Source organism: Panthera tigris, chromosome B4 (genome assembly GCF_018350195.1).
Source record: "Panthera tigris isolate Pti1 chromosome B4, P.tigris_Pti1_mat1.1, whole genome shotgun sequence".
In the NCBI taxonomy this organism is placed as follows: domain Eukaryota; kingdom Metazoa; phylum Chordata; class Mammalia; order Carnivora; family Felidae; genus Panthera; species Panthera tigris.
In genome coordinates, this window is record NC_056666.1 from 102,462,136 (window position 1) to 102,484,602 (window position 22,467).

The 22,467-nt window shown below is 35.2% G+C and overlaps 1 protein-coding gene across 1 annotated transcript in view; it reads left to right on the forward strand.

Moving 5' to 3' along the window:
• OTOGL (otogelin like) overlaps positions 1-22,467 on the forward strand; it is a 161,409-nt gene that overhangs the window by 78,996 nt on the left and 59,946 nt on the right. The window contains exons 25-32 of the mRNA XM_042992814.1: positions 362-469; positions 1,218-1,356; positions 9,043-9,177; positions 14,188-14,337; positions 16,547-16,666; positions 19,406-19,522; positions 20,628-20,784; positions 21,459-21,485. Of these exons, the coding sequence (XP_042848748.1) occupies positions 362-469; positions 1,218-1,356; positions 9,043-9,177; positions 14,188-14,337; positions 16,547-16,666; positions 19,406-19,522; positions 20,628-20,784; positions 21,459-21,485 (953 nt within the window). The remainder of the gene's footprint in view (positions 1-361; positions 470-1,217; positions 1,357-9,042; positions 9,178-14,187; positions 14,338-16,546; positions 16,667-19,405; positions 19,523-20,627; positions 20,785-21,458; positions 21,486-22,467) is intronic.

The following is a 22,467-nucleotide window of genomic DNA, read 5'->3' on the forward strand; positions in this document are numbered from 1 at the left end:
TAAGTGGCAAATATTAATAAAAGGAGCCCTTACTTATTCTTTAAATGTTCTTTTCAGAATAGCTCACTGTAACCAGAAATTTAAGCTTCTGTTTTTGTTTTATGGTGCTAAGCAATACCAAAAAGGTTAAAATATTGCATCCAATCACTTGCCTGGCATTTTATTTACTACCATGATAGGCAAGGTACTGTGTGAAAAGAGGGAGATAAAGATTAGATCTGACCCCATCATAGGTCAGATGGAACATGCCTGTGGCAGCTGTAAGGAACATAGATGGTGTTGAATATGACAAGATTGCTGATTTTTTAAAAACTGAAATTAGTAGTTTATACTAAATAGTATTTACTTCTTCACTGGGAAGAATGGCAGAGCACAAAGGAAAGTGTTATGTTCCTGAAAGCTGTCCATGCATCTGGAAAGATTGGGAGTACCTCTCGGGAGAAGTGATTGCTACACCATGTTATACCTGGTAATGAGATCCATTTATTTCACAACGTTTTTCCTAAGCAATTGTATCTGATCATTTTGTATTTACTTAATGTGACTGACTTCAGCAACAAAACAAATCAAGGCGGAGTAAATAAGATTTTAAAGGCATTCAGGAGTTGGTGGAGAGTTACTATCTATAGGGGAATCATACCATTATTTTGGGGCATATTTGTTCAACCCAGAAGAAAACTGAAATGTGAAAGTTTGGAAATTTACTAAAAATATCTCAGGTTTGTAAGAAAGTAATAAATGTTCCAAAGAGAAGATCACATTTAATGGAAATGTTTCTTTTTGGAAATAAGCCAAAACAACACCACAAAACAAAACTGAAATAGAGTTTCCTTAAAATGTGGAAACAAATTCCAAGCTCCTGAACAAGGTCATGTGTAATGTATTTAAACTGATCGAAATATAGGAGATGGCATTGTGGGCTTTTTTGCTGCCAATCAGGACTATATTTGATTTTTCACTCTGGCATCTCTTATCAGATGACCCAAGCACAATTTTTAGGCTTGGTTGTGGTGTCTCAAAGTATATTAAAACAAACTGATAAATATAGGCCTGACTTGTCAGTGTAATAAATGTTATTGAGCCAACTGGCAATATTTCTAAGGGCCATGGGCTCAGTGAATGTTCTTGAATACAAACCTTACAGTGTTTATACTGCTTGAAAACCACTAATTAGGGCCAAATGTCTTAGAAAGATAACTGGCCTTCTTTTTTGATAGTGTTTGTCGACGAGGAATGTTCAATTGCACATATTATCCATGCCCAGCCGTGTGCACAATATATGGGGACCGGCATTATCATTCTTTTGATGGACTGGAATATGACTATATCAGTGATTGCCAAGTATTTTTGATAAAGGTATGTCACAACTATGTACTTTTATTTGCACTTGTGTAAAGACTTAATGTGAAAAACAAGTGTGCTGCTCCATGCTGTATCAAATCCAAATGTCATTTAAAAAAACCTACAAAAGTTATAGCAATTTTAAACATTCCCTTGACTCATTCTTAAGGTTTATTCTTTATAGGTGATGGGCTAATTGTTAAACTTTCCGTGCTTCTGTTTTGTCATTTGTAAAATGGAGATAATAATTGTAGCTGTCTCCTGGGGGTAGTTCTTAGGATTAAATAAGATAAATGTATGTAAATCTCTTAGATAATGTTTGATATATAGTAAGTGTTCAATAAATGTCAGCCATATTTATTTTTATTGGCTTAGTTTGGTGAATACAAATATAAGACATCAAACCAGCATTGAATAATATATATTGTTTATGGTTATAGCAATAAAGAGACATTACTCTTAATTCTAGACATGTTATCTTGATGCTATCCTGCAGTTAACCCTGGGCTTTGTATATCTGATAAAATCCTTAAAATTTCTCATGTTTAGTGCGCTTAGATTTTCTTTATATCTGAATTTTATTTAAACATCACTGATTCCAGAATTAAATTTCTAAATCTAAAACGTAAGTTTTAGAAAGAAGCTTTACAAGAATAAAGAAAATAACATCTTTTCTTCCAGCAAGGTAACTTGTGATTATCTTGAATGCATGTTTTTTTCCCCCCGAGTAAGGCTTTTATGTTATCAGAGATTTGTGTGTGATCCTGTTCTTTTAGGCATATTTCAACAAAGTAGACACATTCCTATTTAATATTAGTTCTATTAAATAGAAAACGAACAGTAAAATCGAAAGTGTTCCAAACTTAAACAACTCCTGCTTATGCTTTAAGCCATTAAATTTCCCATTTGGGAAATATTCTCAGTCAGCCTCCATTATGAGCAGTTTTAAGTTTCTTAAAGAATAGATCCAAATTTGTCCAGGAAAATTCTAAAGTTGAGAAGATTGGGATCATGCCTTACCTTTGTTTTTTCCTCCCCAAGTCATTTTGCAAAATAATGGGCCTTTGGTGAACTATTACTAACTACTTATTTGAGCTGTTTGCTCTGCCTGGCTTTTTCTTAACCTCTCATTTGTCTTCACGGTAGAGAAATCATACTGTTTACTCGTCTTTTTAAAATAATGATTGTGCAGAAAGCATTTCAAGTAGAATATTTGTCTCAACTCTGGTTCCTGGTGAAATGAAAGTATGTCCTTATGTTTGATGCTGAATGACTAGAGCAGCCTTTTTTTTTTTTTTCTTTTCTTTTCTTTTTTTCTTTTTTTTTCCTTTTACTGACACTGCACTATAACAGCATTCCATTTTTCAGGCAAGAGCCATTAAAGTTTGGCTTTTAGACTTTTAAAACCTGATTTCCTATCATCACTTTAATTTGCTTCTATATCTTTCTGTTAAAAATCAATACCTCATGTTCAGTTTCAAATTTTAATGAGATGTGTCTGCCTCTATATAAGAAGATATGTCATAGGAGACATGCTTCTAATCTTTTAGTAAGCAATGAAATTTAGGTCCCTAATTTAATATCTGGATTAAGATCTGTCCTTAGGGTTCATGTAGTAAGATTAAGATATGAAGAATATTAAAAGTCTAAATTTCTAAGTTCTAGAATTATATGTGTCTGTTTTCTGCCAAAGCAGAAGTATTCTTTCTTTTTTTTACACCGACAATGTTTTTTTTAAAAAGAAAGTGTTTATAAAGAATAGACTTCAGAATGTGACCTTTACTGTATTTAATTTGGTAATTAAAGAGAATAAAAACTGGGGCGCCTGGGTGGCTCAGTCAGTTAAGCCTCTGACTCTTGATTTTGGCTCAGGTGATGACCTCATGGTTCATGAGTTTGAACCCAGCATTGGAGTCTGCTTGGGATTCCCTCCCTGTCTCTCTATCTCTCTCCCCTCCCCCACTCATACTCTCTCTCTCTCTCTCTCTCTCTCTCTCTCTCAAAATAAATAAATAAACCCTAAAAAAAAAAGAATAAAAACTTGCTATTAATAACTAATTAGAGTTATACTAGTGAATTATTCATTATATTGTAATGGACATTTTTATAAAAATTAATAAATATCATTGTGATATTTTATCCATAAGATTGATCGTCACTATTTTTTTCTTTTCTAAAATATATTTTTAAAATTTATTTCTTTATTTTGAGAGAGAGATGGGAGGAGGGACAGAGAGAGAGAATTCCAAATCCCAAATCCCAAGCAGGCTTCTCTCTGTCGGTGCAGAGCCCAACATGGGGCTTGAACTCACAAACTGTGAGATCATGACCTGATATGAGATCCAGAGTCAGATGCTTAACTGACAGAGCCACCCAGGCACCCCAGATTGATCTTCATTATTAACCTTAGATATTAAGGTTCAATATTTATTTTGCATTGTAATAGTTTACCTACTTAGATAAACCACCCTATATATTAAAACCTTCTAAAAATATTCAGTAGCTCTTAATAGCATAAGCTTTCCAGTAATTATCTTTTCTTTCTCTTTTTCTTTCTCTTCCTTTTTCTTTCTTTCTTTCTTTCTTTCTTTCTTTCTTTCTTTCTTTCTTTCTTTCTTTCTTTCTTTCTTTCCTAAATATTTAAATTTACACTCTCTGCCTCTATGCTAGGAGCTCTAAGGGTACAATTGTTAAGACATTAGCTTTACCCTCAATTGTTTTATGTTTGGAGAAGTCATTAATAAACAAGAAACTAGAAGGCTGGGATAAATTAAAGCTCTCTTGTTGGAATGTAACTGATTTTGACTGGAGAAACAGCAAGCAGGAATGTTTCATGGAGGGGGAGGAACTGATACTACATTACAACTCATTTATTTTTCAGGGTATTGTCAGGTAGATTTCCTCAGTAATGAAGCACCTCAGGGTGGTTTTCTTTTCATGGCATTCTGGTTAGGTGCCTGCTATCTCAGGGACCCAACAGTAGGGGGGTCCTGTGGTAATCTGTGGGCAAAACTCCAAGGGAAATCCCATCCCAAGGAAATCTTCGAACAAGACTGTACACCTCACAAAGGCGACAACTGACAGATGGTCTTGCCTCCCAGGCAGCAGGAATTCATGGATGTTCTGATGGCATTTATAAAACTGGGCCAGTGTCTGTGTGACTGCTCGACTCTCTGCTTTCTCAGCCTTGCTTGTATAACTCCTTTTCTGTATCTTTTATTTTTGCATCAGTTCATTGTTTCTGCTTCCTTGTATTTTAAGCTTGCTCTCGTCTGTTCAGCCCCACTCTACCTTCTATCCTCTTTCTGTCTGTTTACCTTCAAATCTTAATACAAAAAAACTTTAAAAAATCCCCACCATTTTCTGGTTCAAGTGTGAGAGATAATCTACTAGACTAAAGTAGTGTTTTTTTCATGCTTGCATTAAACTCTGTTGGCCCAAGTTGGTACCATGATTCTATCAGGGGTAGCTGGGTGGCCTGGCTGCATCCCGGCCACAGTGTGGAGAGTGGCAAGATCACCCCTTCTGAGTCATTATGTGAGGAAAATGAGTTCTCAAGGAGAAAAATCCAAAGCCATTAAATGATCTCTAAAGAAGCCAAAGTTACCAGAAGGTTGTTTTGATGCACCAGAAGATTCTCATTTAGAGAAAGAACCAGCGACAAAATTTCTGGATGATGTTAATCCTGTTACCAAAGAAGAAGGTGGCCCCAGGGGCCAAGAACCTAACCAATATGGAAACTGGAAATGAAAAGTACACTGTATTGATTTTTAAGCCATATTTTGTTTGTTTGTTTATTTTAATAATTTATTGTCACATTAGCTAACATATAGTGTATACAGGGTAGTCTTAGCTTCAAGAGTAGATTCCTGTGATTCATTGCTTACATACATCACCCAGTGCTCCTCCCAACAAGTGCCCTCCTCAATGCCCATTTCCCATTTTCCCACCCCCATCAACCCTCAGTTTGTTCTCTGTATTTAAGAGTCTCTTATAGTTTGTCTCCCTCTCTGTAAATTTTTCCTTCCTTTCCCCTATGGTCTTCTGTTAAGTTTCTCAAATTCCACACATAAGTGAAAACATATGATATCTGTATTTTTCTCACTGGCCTATTTCACTTAGCATAATACTCTCCAGTTCCATCCATGTTATTGCATATGGCAAGATTTCATTCTTTTTCATCGCCTGGTAGTATTCCATGTTATATATATATACCACATCTTCTTTATCAATTCATCAGTTAATGGACATTTGGGCTCTTTCCATACTTTGGCTATTGTTGATAGTGCTGCTATAAACACTGGGGAACATGTGCCCCTATGAATCAGCACTCCTGTATCCTTTAGATAAATTCCTAGTAGGGCTATTGCTGGGTTGTAGGGTAATTAAATTTTTAATTTTTTGAGGAAATGCCACACTGTTTTCCAGAGTGTAGACCATATATTATTAACTTCATAGCATGTTTCATGACAGCTGTCAAATATATAGGTAAAATTTGGTAGCATGAAAGACCATTTATGGTCTTTATATCCACCACTAATTAATGAAAAAGCCTGAAGACTTCCAAAAGATGATGTAGCAGCAATGGAAATGCATCATTCAAATCTCCTCTTATGGGAAGCAGAATTGACTGAGAACCCCGGCTGCTGCCCCATGGGATCCACCACTGTGTTCCTGCTGAAGTCACACTTCCCTCAAGCTGTTCCCAGCCAATGAATGAGTATGGTGGGGTTACAGTAAATGAGTATGCTTGCCCACTCCCATGATGTGTGACATCAGCTCAAAGACTCCCCATTAGCCAGCCCAGAATTTTCTTGGTACTGTGCTGCTGTCTGAGACTCTTCCTACCCAATCTTCCTTTTCTCTCTCTTTCTATTCATTTTCTTTCCTTTTCTCTCCCCTTCACAGGTGTCAGACTCTGCCTACTTTTCCTCTTTATAGTTCAAAATGTCTTCCCAATAAATCTCTTCCACATTAAAAAAAAACCCAAAAAACAAAACCAAAACCAAAAAACTCTGTTGGCCCATTGGTGAATGTACTGCTTTGGATCCAAACTGCTGTGGGACATAAAACATGGCTGCTAAGTTTGCTATATCAGAAGAAACTTTGTGTTGGATTGTTTCCCTTAAAAGGGGTAGGGGCTAAGACAGGTGTTTAGATTGACTGACATGTGGAGTAAAATAATATTCTACTTTGAGAGGTGCTGACATTTTGTTTTGGAATCAGTTGGGAGAATATTTTCTATAAATGTTTGTAGTACCTCAGAATAAAAGATTTGAGGAATCCATGTGGCACACTGGTGTTGACCTTGTCCCTCTGGCTTTATAATCATTACTTACTATATTGCTTAGCAACTCTATAGCATTATCTCCAAACCTAATATTAACTTGAAATACATTAGAAATGAAAATTATAGAAACATGACTCTTAGGAATTGATATTGTCTCAAGTTACTGTCAGCGATAACATGATATTACAAAACAGACCATACAATATAGAATATTTCGTGGAAATTCTGAGTTTAATATAAAGAATAATCTAACAGTGAGGAACTTTCATTAATAATAATAGAAAGGTAATGGCAATAGAAAGCCTTTCAGCTGGCTTTTCACATCCCATAACCTAAATAACTTTTCTCAAGAGGACGAGCGAAACAAAATCCTGAATTACATATTTTTTTCTTATTTGAAAATCATTCATTAAGGCAGAAAATGTGGCATGATTTTTTTGAGTAGTACAATGCCATAATCATCCTAATGACCTTTATTATTCTCCTTTTCAAAATGTAAGCAATGCTTTGCAAAAGGATTGTTTAAGAAGAAGCAAAAGCTCTCAGTTCCTATGAAGGAAGGAAGGAAAAATGGGTCACAGAGGGACACATTAATTACTTTTTCAACACTATTCATTGAAAACCTATCCTCTTGGCACTAGGCTATAGTAATTACATATAAGACAGAAAGAATTTGGCCAAGCCAAAAGGAATATTGAGCTGGCATTCATATTGCTGGTGATATGAAACACTAAGTGTAGAGAATTTATAAGACCTATATGATTTCCAGGTATTTAAAGACTTTTTCACTTTGAAAATAAACACTGACCCATATGTCTAAAAATGAAAAGAATTCAGGAAATGTGTGCAGGCCTTTGAAAATTGAATACAGAGCTCAAAGAGAAATGCCACTTTTTTTTTCTGGTGAAATTCCCACCTTTTACAAGTTAGTGAGAACACTCTTAGAGCAGTGTAGCTTTTAACTTTTGGAGAGATAAGGACTTTAAAATTTGATGAAAACCATGGACTTTCTTCTTAGAAAAATATAGGTAATCAAAAACAACATTTTACAATGAATTTCTAGGGTCTGTAGAGCTATACAAGCCCATCCAGGAAACATATCAAACAAGAAACCCTGATTCTAGAAAATGTGTTCTTAGTGGATACAGTTGGGAGTGGCTAAAGGAAGGAGGAGGTGAGATGGAGGTGAGGAAGTTCAGAGTGTATGGGCTAAATACCATTCTCCAAAACTAAGGACTCCCTACAACTTGCAGTTGATTTTTCTGCTCAGTCATTGCTAGACCATTCCTAATTTCTCTATAAAAGTAGCATTTTAAAAATTAGGGTTTTGAGCTGTCTCTGCTTTTATTCAGCCAAGTGACCTTGGACAATCCGTTAATCCTTTTTAACTTCACTTTCTAATCTGTAAAGTGGAGATAATTTAAAAATTATCTTAATAATTAAATATCAAAGAAATAATTAAATATAACATGTGTAATGTTCAAAGGAAGCCCTCAAATGATACACATTACTGTATTTACTAACAGTACCGAAGTTTTGTATCTATTTCCATTTTAACCTGTAGGCAAATTATTTAGCCAGAAAACTTTTTGAAAATATAACAAAAGATGTTGCCTCAAATGAAAACATTTCTTTTAAAATTTCTCTGACATGTCTTAGGTATTTATTAAAAAGAAACTGTTATGCTAAGTGAAATAAGTCATACAGAGAAAGACAGATACCATATGTTTTCACTCTTATGTGGATCCTGAGAAACTTAACAGAAGACCGTGGGGGAGGGGAAGAAAAAAAAAAAGAGGGAGAGAGCAAAACCATAAGAGACTCTTAAAAACTGAGAATAAACTGAGGGTTGATGGGGGGTGGGAGGGACGGGAGGTGGGTGATGGGCATTGAGGAGGGCACCTGTTGAGCACTGGGTGTTGTATGGAAACCAATTTGACAATAAATTTCATATTTAAAAACAAAGAAAAAAAAAAAGAAACAGAAACTGGTTGATAAATTTGATCTGTAATAGTAAAATAGAAAAAAAAGTTTTGCTAAAACAAAATTTTAATGGACGATATTAGAGATAAATGTTTAAAGATTGAGCTATCAGATGGGTATTGAGGAGGGCACCTTTTGGGATGAGCACTGGGTGTTGTATGGAAACCAATTTGACAATAAATTTCATATATTAAAAAAATAAAAATAAAAAAAAGAAAAAAGAAAAAAAAAGATTGAGCTATCTTGGTTTATTTGCATAAACTTTTTTACATTATTAGATCAAAATGATTTTTATCTTAGAAATAAGATGTATTTTGATTTCAGTACAATCCATTGTTAATCTTGGTCTTTAAAAATTTTTAATAAAAGATAACCAAAAATTATATATAGTATATACTTATATTAATGCATTATTTTTAACATTTCAGAGTGCAGATGACTCAGATATATCTGTCATTGCCCAGAACAAGAAATGCTTTGACAACGATATTGTTTGTTCTAAAAGTGTTTTGATTTCAGTTGGGGACACTGAAATTTATCTGAATGACGCTCCTTACAAAGAGGTTAGTAAATTATTTCTTTTAGGATCATTTTAACTTGTCCCGAGAATACTGAAAACAAAATAGAAACGATTTGGGGTACTTTTCTCTGTAAGTGATTACTCGATTTCAATTTTCTTTTCTTTGTTGTTATGTGACTTCAGTAAATCATACTTGTCTTTTTCATTTATACTCCACTTCTCTATATTCCAATTCTTTCCTCTTTTCTTCATCTCCATGGTGACGATTCTGGCCCCAGCAACCATTACCAATTATCTGGAGTACTACAACCCTCCACAATAGACTCTCGGCTTCCCGTCTTAGTTTTTCTCTTATCCTGCCACGCTGCAGCCAGAGTGGCTTTTTTCTAAAATGGGAATCTAATCTCCTGTCACTGTAGTGCCTCACAACTTTCAAATGACTTCCCATTCCCTTATATGATCTCACCAATCTGACCATGGTCAGTCACCTCTCCTGCCTCATGTCTCATCACTTTCTGCTTCGAGCTCATATTCCAGAAGTTGGAGATCTTATTAGTTCTTTAAATGATCAATTCTTTCTCTCACCTCTGGTTCTTCATGAAAGTCATTGCTCCCACCTGGATCAGCCTTTTCTTTCACTTACTCTTCTATGGTAGGTCTCATCTTAACTCCTTCAGGGAGTTCTTCTTCATGCCCTCAAGCACTTTGTTGGGACACAAGTCACACTTTAGTGAAATTATTTGTGTGGTTGTCTGTCTTTTCCATTTGTCTACGAGTTCTGTGAGAAGTGGGGCCATGGTTTCCCTTATTCCTGTATTCTTGGAGCCTGCCCAATTTGAAAGAATGAATACATTTCATTCATTCATTCATTCATACATTTTACTATATACCAAAATATGTATTAATTATTGGGACTAGAACAGTGAAAAGACACTGTGCTTACCTTTAAAGAATTATACTCAGGCAAGGGAGACATTCACGTAAACAAGAATGTTCAGTGTAATGTACAAGAGTGTATAGGACAGTATGGGAATCCCTGAGAAGAAGCCAACCTTGGATGTTTAGGGTAGTTGTTAAGAGTGTGGACTTTGGAGTCAGTCAGTAGTGATTTAGAATCCCTGTTTTTTTCACTTGCTAGTTGTGTCACTTTGACCAAGCTTACTTAACCTCTTCAAGCTGCAGCTATCTCAATTGTAAATTTGGGATGATTAGAGAATCTACCTCTTAAGTTCATACAAGGATTAAATGAGATAATGGATTTCAAGAAATGGCTTTCCTCTTCTCCTTCACCCTCCTTATTTTTGAGAGCTCAGAAGATATGCTTTGGATGAAATGATTTGAACTGAGTCTTAAAGGATGAGTAGGTATTAGGCAGGTGAAAAGGGAGAATAGAAAGGCAGTCAATACAGAAGAATGGTCATTTGAAAGGAACAGAGTTGAAAGATACAATGGTTTGTTTGGAGAATTGCGAGTGGTTTAGTTTGGTTGAAGTATACAGGGATAGTGGAGGGACAGTATGGCAAAGAGATTCAGGGAGGAGTCTCCAGGCTGACTTTAAAGCAGGGGACATGGGAACAAGGGCAGTAGACAGGAGGCTTGTTCCAAACCACAGAGGCTCTTAAATGGTGTAAGATATTTGAACTTGTTTTACAAGTAAGAAATTTTGGCATTGAGAAAGGACATGATCTGACATATGACTTTTCTTTTAAGTGTATTTATTTATTTTGAGAGGCAGAGAGAGAGAGAGAGAGAGAGAGAGAGAGAGAAGGGGAGGAGCAGAGAGAGAGAGAGAGAGAGAGAGAATGAGAATCCCAAGCAGGCTCTGTGCTGTTAGCAAAGAGCCCAACAAAGGGCTTAAACTCAAGAACCATAAGATCATGATGACCTGAGCTGAAACCAAGAGTCTAGTGTTTAACTGACTGAACCACCTAGGCACCCCTGATATATGGCCTTTTAAAAAGTGGCCTCTCTGAGATTTTAGAACAGAGTTTCTCAAAGTTTGGTCTGTAAATATGCATTAAAATCACCTGGAATATCTATTATAAAAGCTGGTTTCTGGGCCCCACCTTAGTAATTAGAATGGCTGAGGTTGAGAATGAAAATCAATTATTTTTAATGGTACCCCCAATTCTTCTTGACACTAAAGTTTGAGAACAAGTACTTTAGATCATAGTTTATACTTCAATCAGAAATGTTGAGACCAACCAGGCAGCAATCAAGCTTTTGGCAAAGCAAACAGAGTCTGTATATCATGTTGTTATATTTTGGACATAATTGCTGCAGTTTGGTATAGCTATCCGCTGGATATTCATTTATAGGTAAAGGTTCTAAGAACAAAAATTGTTTTTTTTTAAAGAAAAAACTGAAGAGAAAATAGTAACTGTTCTTGTAGGGACAGTTTGACACATTTTTGAAGCGGTAATTACAGTTCAGTATAGCTTTCAACTTCCAGTGCTCACCTGTATGCATCTCCATATGAGGTGTGAATTATGAAGTAAGATAAAGGAAAGTCATAAAAATGGTTTCCCCCACTAACAAATCCCCCATTAACATTTTTCCTAAGCATTAGAAGTAAAAATAAGTACCATTATTTAATGGCAGATGGATTGCTCATCTAGGTGAAGGGAAAAACTGTTGCTCTTTCAATAAATGCCCAATTTTGTTTTGTCAAATATTTAAGATATAACTGTTTTATAAATGTATTTAAGCTGCCCTTTAAATGTGTTAATTCTCCACATTTATAACTTATCTTTCTAAGATCACTAGAATTTGTTGAAAATGCTATAATTCTCATCTAAAGTGGACGTTTCTATTTTGGGTAATTCATAACACCCTCCCTCTTCCAATGAGCAACATCCTCGCTTCCTAATCTGAACAGAAAGGAGTACAGTATCTCCTTTAGACCAAAGAGAACTGTTTTTCTTGTGGTAAAGCACCCTGTTTAGTAAAAATGAAGGATTTTTTTTAGCTCTACAGGCAAATAGAAAAGTTATCTTTCACATCAGGAAAACTGATGCAAAACCAACCTGAAGGAAGTCTAATAATAAGCTGTCTTACCCAAAAATTATTTTTATGTTCTGAAGATTTGTCAACCAGTTCAAGGGAACTTTAATAGGAAAACACACAAAAAAGTGTTTTATGGATTGAAAAGAGCTATTAGCCACAAATATTGCACTTACTTGCTTTAATTGCTGCTGATCAGGCTAGAAGATGAGACCTGTGAACAGGCCAGTGCAAGAAGGTTTTAAAAATATATAAATCACACATTGATCTGATACATCTTCCAAGGAGCTAACATTCAGGTGAGGGAGAAGACAGATAGCAAAGCCAAAGACAAAGCATATAATAGAAGGGTACTGAAAATGTAATCACAACAATAAAAATAGGTTCTGTGGCAGAGAGTGACTTGGGGGCAGGACAGGCTGCACATATTATGGGCTTCCTTAGAAGTGAAAATGTGATGCCCCTTGTTCAAAACAGGAAGTTTTCCCTCTCCCTTTGTTTTGCGCTCTCTCTTGACCTGTCATGTTTTTTTTCCCCCTTTATTTTTAAGGCCTTGGTCACTCAGAGACAAGGATACTCCCAGGTTGAGTGCAGACCCTCACAGGCACCCAGGCCCCTGCCCCAGAACTTCAACTTGGCACTTGGAGTAGAAGGAAGGAGGTTAGGTAGAGTCCATTAGCCATATATGTGGTTACACAATATATATACTATTGTATATAATATACTGAGTACTTTTAAGTTTGACCTTGGTATAGATGACTGAAAACTCTTTGTAGAGATGACTAAGTTTACTTAATTTGCCCTAAGGGATGTTTCTAAAATGTCATCTATAGTATAGTATTTCCAAACTATGCATTTGTTATTATTTGGGGGAGAAAAATAATCAAAGAATTCCATATCCGCTTCACAATTTTTATTTTGCTTCTGACTAAATTTGCTTTACTTACTTTGATTTAACCGTGTATTATTAAAGTTATTATATGAGCTAACTGGAATGTCAGATTTAATGTAAATTTTATAGGGTATAGCACCTGCTCCTGAGGAATGTTGCATATTTGTACTTTAGGCTAAAGGTACTCTAAATTTTCCCAATGGGTTCCATCTCTAGTTTTTCTCTAATGTTATTATTTATAGCACACAAGTTATTTTCTTTTAATAGAAACACGGTCTGTCACTTTCCTATTCAGAAACTTTTATTGAATGCATTTTGCACAAAGAATAGCAACCCTTGACTGTACGGATAACTTGGCTGCAAAAGGGCCTCAGACTATGCTTGTTATGGAATCCATGCTCTAGACTTTTGGTGCTCTCCTCAGTCCTGAACAAATCTTGAACTTTCTTACCCCAAGTCTCTATTCAAGTGATTACTTTTGCTCGGAATGATTTCTTCTCCATTCTCATTTCCAGCTCTGTGTACCTTCCTATGTAGGGCTTCTTGCAGATCCATTCATATCCCACTCCTTGCAAGAAAGCTTTCTAAGTCCCCTTAATGGAAATTCACCTCCCCTTTCTCTCTCTCTCTCTAGATATGAATATAGATGGATAGATATAGATAGATCTGTTTATATATTGATACATATGTCTATCTATAGATATATCTGTCTATAAGTCTATCTGTACATATGTTTTATATATAGAGTATAGACACACTTTGTGTTTTTGTTTTTGATTTCTGCAAGTAACATCACACATTTTTAGTACTCAATCTTATTTATTCATCATTAGCAAAGAATTTCTGAGTCAGAAGGTATATCCCCTTAATGTACTCTATGTCTGTGCCTTTGTTTATATTCTTTTCTATCACAGAAATATCTTCTCGCCTTCGCTCGTTTATCCATGTTAAGCCCCTCTATCATCTTGTGTCTCATTACCAATTTATGTATTTCCTGTTTTATGCATTTGTTTTGTGTTTTACTACAGAATTCAGACAAGACGGGCCAAGCAAAAATACTAGTACCTAGACACTTACTGGTGGATATTAACTTAATGTTTACATTTTGGTTAGGGAACAAGGAATTCATTTTTTTTTCTTTCTTTTCCCTTTTTAAAGAAACGATCAGGTTTTTTTCTGGAAAATAACCCTACATACCAGCTTTGGAAGGCAGGGTACTACATAGTAGTATACTTTCCAGAGAATGATATCACTATTCTTTGGGATAAAAAGACAACCATACATATCAAAGTTGGACCCCAGTGGAAGGTAGGTCAACCTGTTTGGTAGATCAATCCAAATGAAATGTGAGAAATGAAATTACAAATACCTTTCAATGTTTTAAGAAAATAAAATAATTGATATTTTCTTTAGGAAACAAGTTGTATGTTCAGAATTGCTAACTTGTAACCCAATAAAGAAAAACTGTACCAACTGGAGTACAGTGGTGTGTGCAGTTCTTTTCAATTTTAACCTTAGAGTAACAGTTTTCCAAAGTTACTTAGGTCAGTTTCTTTCTTCCCATCCCTTTCGGAGTGGTTATATGATATGTTTGCAATATAATTAGATTCATTTTATTACATTCTGCATTCCATCTTTTCCTCCACATTCTGGGGTTTTTTTTTGGAAATTTATTTTAAAAATATTATGGTCTAGAGTTCTATGGGCTTTAACAAACGCATGGCATTGTGTATCTATCACCAGAGTTGTATACAGAACAGACCTATCAACTCCCAAATTTCTTCCATTATTTGCCCCATTATTGTTAACTCTTGTTGATCTATTTTTCATGTCTATAGTTTCGTCTTTATGCAACCTGTTGGGTCTGGCTCCTTTGACTTCGCAAAACATGTTTAAGATTCATCTATACTGTTAAATGAATTAATAGTTTGTTCCTTTATACTGTTGAGTAGTATTCCATTGTATGGATGTACTAGTTTGTTTTATTCATTCATGGTTGAAGATCCAATCTGCACTGTTTAGAATTTTTGGCAATTTATATTCTAAATTGTTTTAAATATTGTTTTCTGTTAAATGCTTTATAAGTATTATTAAATATGTCTATTATTTTAAATATTTTCAATCCTATTAAATATTTTAAACTCATATATTAAAGTTGTTTTTGAAACACTGATACATTTTTAGAAATCCAGTTTATCTGAAATTGAAATTGAGACTCATGGATCTAATCTGTGGCAAGTTAGGGAAAAACTGGGATAGTAACAATGTATTCTTATAAAATTATGGAAAGGATACATATGTTTTAAGATTTTAATATGTTGTAAGTTGAAGATATGATTGTGTATTGTCAAGCCATTTTCTTTCAACCTCAAGTGAGATAAAACCCATAAATCTGTTACTAGGTGTTTGCTGGCTTCTTGCATTTCTTTGATGAAGATGAAATAATTTAGCCATCGCCATGCTTTCTTCACCCATATTCCTCTGCCACTTTAATTATGTATCCTCTCTTCCCTACTTTTTGGAAGTGAATTAACCAATTATTCTTCTACATCTCCCCCTTCGCTGCTGCCTCACATTGTTGGGTGGCCAATGGTGGAAGTGGCCATTGTCTTTGGATAGTTATTGTGGCTTCTGAGAGCTGAGGCACCATGGTAAGCAATGGTCATGACAGGTGCAATCCCAAGGTTATTGTCATCTTTGCTGGAGACACGGGCAGCCTTCTTCATCATCTACTAAGGGCTGCATTCCATTCACCAATACATGAAGAGAACATTCAGTTTCAATGTTTTAAGCAGGATTTCCATTGTTTTAGGAAGCTCATTCTTTTCTGTACTTTTGATTTATCTCCCTCTTCTAAGTAAAGTGTTTCACATTTTTTTTGAGAAAATGCAGTGAGTAATGTTGATGTGAATAATTCATATGGCACTTTCCATAACCATTTCATAACCTATAACAACCTTTACAAATATGAAGTAAAATGTGGTTTTTATTTATTGTGTCTCATGGTGGCATGATACATGGATATTAAAGTTAACTTTTTTCTTTAGACGTTATGTTTTGCAAGTTTTGGCTTTTCAAAGTATGATGAAATGAACAATGTATTATTTTTATTGTTTCAACATTTACAGTGTTACAAAATCTTAAGCTTATCAGGTGGGACTTTCATATTAAAATTTATATGTATATGGATATATACAAAATACATATGCATATACACATATATTGTAGTGTCTATATTATACTTTCCCAAGTTACTTACATTATTGTATCAATGCTAAGACAATGGTAAGAGTGGATAGATAAAATTTGGGGGATGGTAAAACGTTATAAGAATTTTAAAGTAACTTAAATACAATTAAGTAAATATGAAATTACACCATCTTGAAACATATTTATATGTGTGGAAATTCTTAAAATGTCAATTTTAAATCTTTAAAAATTTTTAGTGACTGAGCCTTTAAATGTTGAAGTGAATATAGAATATTTCGTATTTCATGATAATTTTCTTTCACTTTAGAACAAACTATCAGGATTATGTGGAAACTTCGACAAATGTACTTCAAATGATATGACCACATCCAATAACTTAGAAGTGAGAAATGCCCAGGTATTTGGAGATAGTTGGGCATTGGGACAGGTAAGTAGAATATATGTATTACAGAACTTAAAAAATATTTTGGTATATTTATCATTTTATTCTCATAGGAATATTTATTTAGATAATACTATTTTATGTCATAGCTGACAACTTACTTTCACATTTACTTTCTCATGTAATTCTTGTGACAGTCTTGTAATGTTAAGGGCATTGCCTCTATATTATAGATGAAGAAATTGAAGCTCAGGAAAGTTAAATGACCTGACTAATATATGCTCAGAAAGAAGCAGAGGTGACATTCAAATTCACGTCTTTTAATCTTATACTTTTCCTTCCATAAAGCAAAATGCTTTATCAAGGTATTTATATTTCTAATAATGTAACTTTTCTCAACTCAAAGCAATGGATAAATGAAGGCAGAATTTCTTACCATTTGTTCTCCAGACATGGCTGTGTGTGGGGTGGGAATGGGTAGGGAGTGGATTTGTGGTCAACTACATTTGGGAGCAATTTGAATAAATTAAGTTAGACATATTTCTTTCTTGAAGGATTTCTTGAAGAAGATATGTCTTAAGTTAGACATATTTCTTTTTTGAAGGATTTCCTTCCAAGGGAGGGATGAATTTGAAGGATTTTCCAACTTATTGACACAGAACCTATGTTTTATGTATTAGTTCTGAAGGAAATAGTGTCTTATGGGTCACACTTTGAGAAATGCTGAATGAACTCCGAAAACAGAGTCAAATTGAAAATTGGTGTCATTCTTTTCTTCTACTTTCTCTTTTCAGCCTATTTTTCTTTCTAACTAAGAGCGGTATCCACGACTACAGTTTTCTGATTGGTTACTATTTGATTAATTGCTTTACCACTTTACCCAATTTACCTAATATATCTAAATTTCTTTAAAAGCATAAGAGGGCCCTCAGATAAAACATTCACCTAATTCAGTAAAATTTAAGCAGCATATTTCATTGTGGTCTAAGCTGAAAAGTACAAGCCTTTTATTTAATATATGAACTTCCTACTCTATGGAGAGATACCAAATCCTTTTTATTATGGCTCTCATATATCTTGTGGCATTTAGAAGTTTTTGGAGGAAATACCTTACATTTGTTCTTTCAAAATGAATTAAGGTATAAACAATTTATAATAATACCTAAATATTTGGATCAAAGAATTTTAGACTCACTATAATGTATATTCTTATTCATACCTAATCCAAAAATAAAAATTAAGAAAAAGTTTTTTCATTTGGTAAGTTCTATTTAGCACTTCATATTTTCCAGATTCTTTGAACCCATAAAATGATTAAAACAAAGCCTCTGTCATTAGAAATTTCGAGTCTAGTTTGGTAGTTGAGGTAGAAAAATTAACAATGAATATATGAGACAGGTAGGTGCTTTGATAGAGGTGAATGGCTTGGACTTCATTATGGTCAAAGGAAAGTTCCTGAAGAAGGTGTCATTGGGCTGAATCCTGCAAGCCTTATGGTAGCTACAAAAGTGAAGGTGATGGGTAACAGCATAGCAGGAAAGGAGAGAGCAGCCCGTTAAAAGGTGTCAGGAACACTGGTGCCTAATCGGATTTCAAGAGGTTGTATATGGCAGTTCTGGAGGGTCTGAAGTAGGCAATGGCTAGGATGCAGAGTATAGAGTGGCAAGATAGTCCTAGGATCTACCTAAAACTAGTTGGGAGGTTCTTTAATCCAGCTAGTTGTGTTAAGTCAGAGAAGATTTAGAAAACGACACAAACCTATGAGGCATTAAAGATTAAAATCATTAGCATCTGCTGAAAGATTGTATTTAGGAATGATGAATCTGGAGGATTCAGGGAAGTCTCCTATCTTGCTGGCTTAGTGGGTGGATGCTGGCACTCTTCACTGAGGAGAGTAGATGGTGGAGAACAGTGGGTACAGGACAGAGGTGCAAAGGTAAGTATAGGTTAGGATGCACTAAAGAGAAGCAATAGAGAAATTTATGTGGAGATTTCCAGTTTTGAGATTCAAGAAAGAGATTTGGGTGGAAATACAGATTTGGCACTTACTAGAGTATACGGGTTGTTGAAGCCATGAAAAGTGTATATAGAGTGGGGAAAACCAGGTTTGAGGATCAAGCTTTGTATAGACGGAAGGGGTAGAAGAATGGGGGGTAGCAGCCAGTGAATTAGGAGGAAACCCAGAAGAAAATGGTGTCACAAGGAACAAATGAGGAGAGATGTTTAAAAAGGGTGAAGTAATATACAGAGTCAGAGGTAGCAAAAGGTTAAGTGAGATGAACACCAAAACATGGCCTTTATATTTAGGCAACTCTCATGAAGAGACAATTGATGACATTTCCAAGGTGGTTTCAGGGAGGTGGATTAGAAGAGGCAGAGACCACATTTCTGAGTCTGTGGGAGGTGAGCCTGTAGACACTTGTGCCTATACAATTTCTCAGAGAATGGCTGTGACAGAAATGAAAGAGCTGAAACTGGAAAAAGAAAGAGAATCATTTGCTCACGCAGTTTTTTAATGACCACATTTGAAACAAATTCAAAAACTGTTTACTCTCTCTCTAATATCGCCATAATTTTAACAGTATGCTTAGTTGTTTAAAAATATATATATACACTATTAACATTGAGTTGGCTGACTACAGATGCTTTAGGTAAAACCTGTCTAAAAGAATGAGAATACAGTAGATGTGATTGTAGTGGATGGAGTCAGAATGGTTCACTCTGGTTTCGGCTTCAGAAGTCCCCCCGGGAAACTTTCTCTTCTCCCTTTTTTTTCTTCAACAGTGTGAAACCCCAAGTGAGTTATTTAAACCCTGTGAGGCACATCAAAACAAATTTCCTTATGCCAAGAAAGAATGCTCCATTTTGTACAGCGATGTTTTTGCTCCGTGTCGCAATGTGGTAACTGAATACTTTACTAAACTTTCACATTTAAACGGGTACTGCCATATCTATGCTATTTGAGATGAATGGGACAAGCAAGTTAGCTAACTATTGGCTCTTCAGGTGTACTACCTAACCATTGTTAAGAAGACAGATTTGGTAGTTTGATTTTCTGTAGAAGAGATGCATCCAGTTGATTTACTTTCCTTCTCAATCCGTCTTATGTAACAGCATACATTTATACATAATATTTGTAGTACTCTGTTCTAGTTTACCGAACATTTTGACATATATCCTCAAAGTCAGAAATGATACATCAAAGCCATAAATGTTTTTCTTCAGCGCATTGCTTCATCTCATGGGTGTTCTTCTCCTCAATCCAATGTATAGTTTAAAAGTATTAGTGGTGGCACATTTTAAAATGGTCTTAAAAGCATACCAAGATGGAGTGTGATTTATTCAGAAATTTAAATTTCTTTTTTTTTAAGTTTATTTATTTTGAGAGAGCGAGAGAGCGAGCGTGTGCATGCATGTGTATGCACACGCAAGCAGAGAGAAGAGACAGAATCCCAGGCAGGCTCCATGCCATCAGTGGACAGCCAATGTGGGGCTCGAACTCACGAACTGTGAGACCATGCCCTGAGCTGAGATCAAGAGTCAGATGCTTAACTGACTCAGGCACCCCAGAAATTTAAATTTCTAAATGCCTTCCCAGCATAATAATTTTCGACCCCAATAAAGTTAAAAAAAAATAAAGTATTCATAAAAATCAGTAAAAGTGCAATTGGTAATAGAACATTCTTTTAATGCTATGAGAACATGCCAATGAAACAGCGAGCTTCTACAAAACATCAAAATGTTACTATATTGCAGGTGCTGAAATTCTATTTTTTGTTAACCCTATTACCTGTTTTGCTAGTTTTTCGATCCTACATTTACCTAATAAATTCCTTTCTCCTTTGGTCCATAAAAAGTTTTGAGATATTGAGAACTCTAGGTGGCAGTATTAGGCTGATAATGCCAAATTTTGACCCGACCAGTTAGTTTTCTTTCAGAAGGTTGAATTTTAATCAGTTATTGTCAGTACTTATTGAAATTAACTCATTTTCCATTCCATTTGCAGATTGATGTCACTTCTTTTGCCAAAAATTGCCATGAAGACACGTGTAACTGTAATCTCGGTGGGGACTGTGAATGTTTATGCACAAGCGTAGCAGCATATGCATACAAATGTTGTCAGGAAGGGGTATCTGTTCACTGGAGGTCATCCACTATTTGTTGTGAGTACCCTACTTAGAACATCAGCATCAGGTGAGAATCTCATAAAGAGATTAACCATCTTATCATAGAACAAACACCATGGAATGCATAGAAATAGGATTTCTTTAAGACAACTAAGTTTTATATTCCTTTGACAGTGCAGATAAATTGTAGTATATCTATAAAGGATTTATAAAAATAACAATTGAGGTCAAATTTTCCCTTCTGTGTCTGACTATTGTCACTTTAACGTTTGAACTATAAATTATACACCATCCTCAAATCGTTTATGACTGCATTCCCCTTATGGCTGTGAAATTTCACTTTCTGATTATCAGAAATGTATTTTTTTAAAGGCATTTGAATTTGCTTTCAGATTCACATTTTGAAACTTTTCAGTTACTTGTGTAGATGGTTAAGTCATCGAAAGAATGCTTAAGATTTTAACACTTTCAGTTGACATTTCTAAATAGGCAGATATATTTGCCTACCTATAAAATAATCTTATAAAATCTAATTAATGACAACACATCACTCTTAAAGAATTCTCTTTGCTTAGAGGAAGTTCCCAAATAATGATATCCTTCTGTGTTCTTTCAATTGGTCACTGATAAACATATAACCATATTTTGCATACATTCAGATAAGTGGTCAGATTCTTATACAGTTTAATATTTATTCTTTTATTTTTTAGCACTTGACTGTGAATATTACAATGAAGGTATGTGATATTTATTTATTGATTTATTTTTTTTCTGTTTGCTATTCTCCCTTTTTAAAAAAAAATGTAATTTATTGTCAAATTGGTTTCCATACAACACCCAGTGCTCATCCCAGCAAGTGTCCTCCTCAATGCCCATCACCCACTTTCCCCTCTCCCTCGCCCCCCGTCAACCCTCAGTTTGTTCTCAGTACTTAAGAGTCTCTTATGGTTTGCCTCCCTCCCTCTCTGTAACTTGTTTTTTCCCCTTCCCCTCCCCCATGGTCTTCTGTTAAGTTTCTCAAGATCCACATATGAGTGAAAACATATGGTATCTGTCTTTCTCTGCCTGACTTATTTCTCTTAGCATAATACCCTCCAGTTCCATCCACATTGCTGCAAATGGTCAGATTTCACTCCTTCTCACTGCTAAGTAGTATTCCATTATATATATAAATCACATGTTATTTATCCATTCATCAGTTGATGAACATTTAGGCTCTTTCCATAATTTGGCTATTGTTGAAAGTGCTGCTATAAACATTGGGGTACACGTGCCCCTATGCATCAGCACTCCTGTATCCCTTGGATAAATTCCTAGCAGTGATATTGCTGGGTCATAGGGTAGTTCTATTTTTAATTTTTTGAGGAACCTCCACATTGTTTTCCAGAGTGGCTGAACCAGTTTGCATTCCCACCAACAGTGCAAGAGGGTTCCCATTTTGCCACATCCTTGCCAGCATCTACAGTCTCCTGATTTGTTCATTTTAGCCACTCTGACTGGCGTGAGGTGATATCTCAGTGTGGTTTTGATTTGTATTCCCCTGATCATGAGTGACACTGAGCATTTCTTCATGTGTCTGTTGGCCATCTGGATGTATTCTTTGGAAAAGTATCTATTCATGTCTTCTGCCCATTTCTTAACTGGACTATTTGTTTTTCCGGTGTGGAGTTTGGTGAGTTCTTTATAGATTTTGTATACTAGCCCTTTGTCTGATGTCAT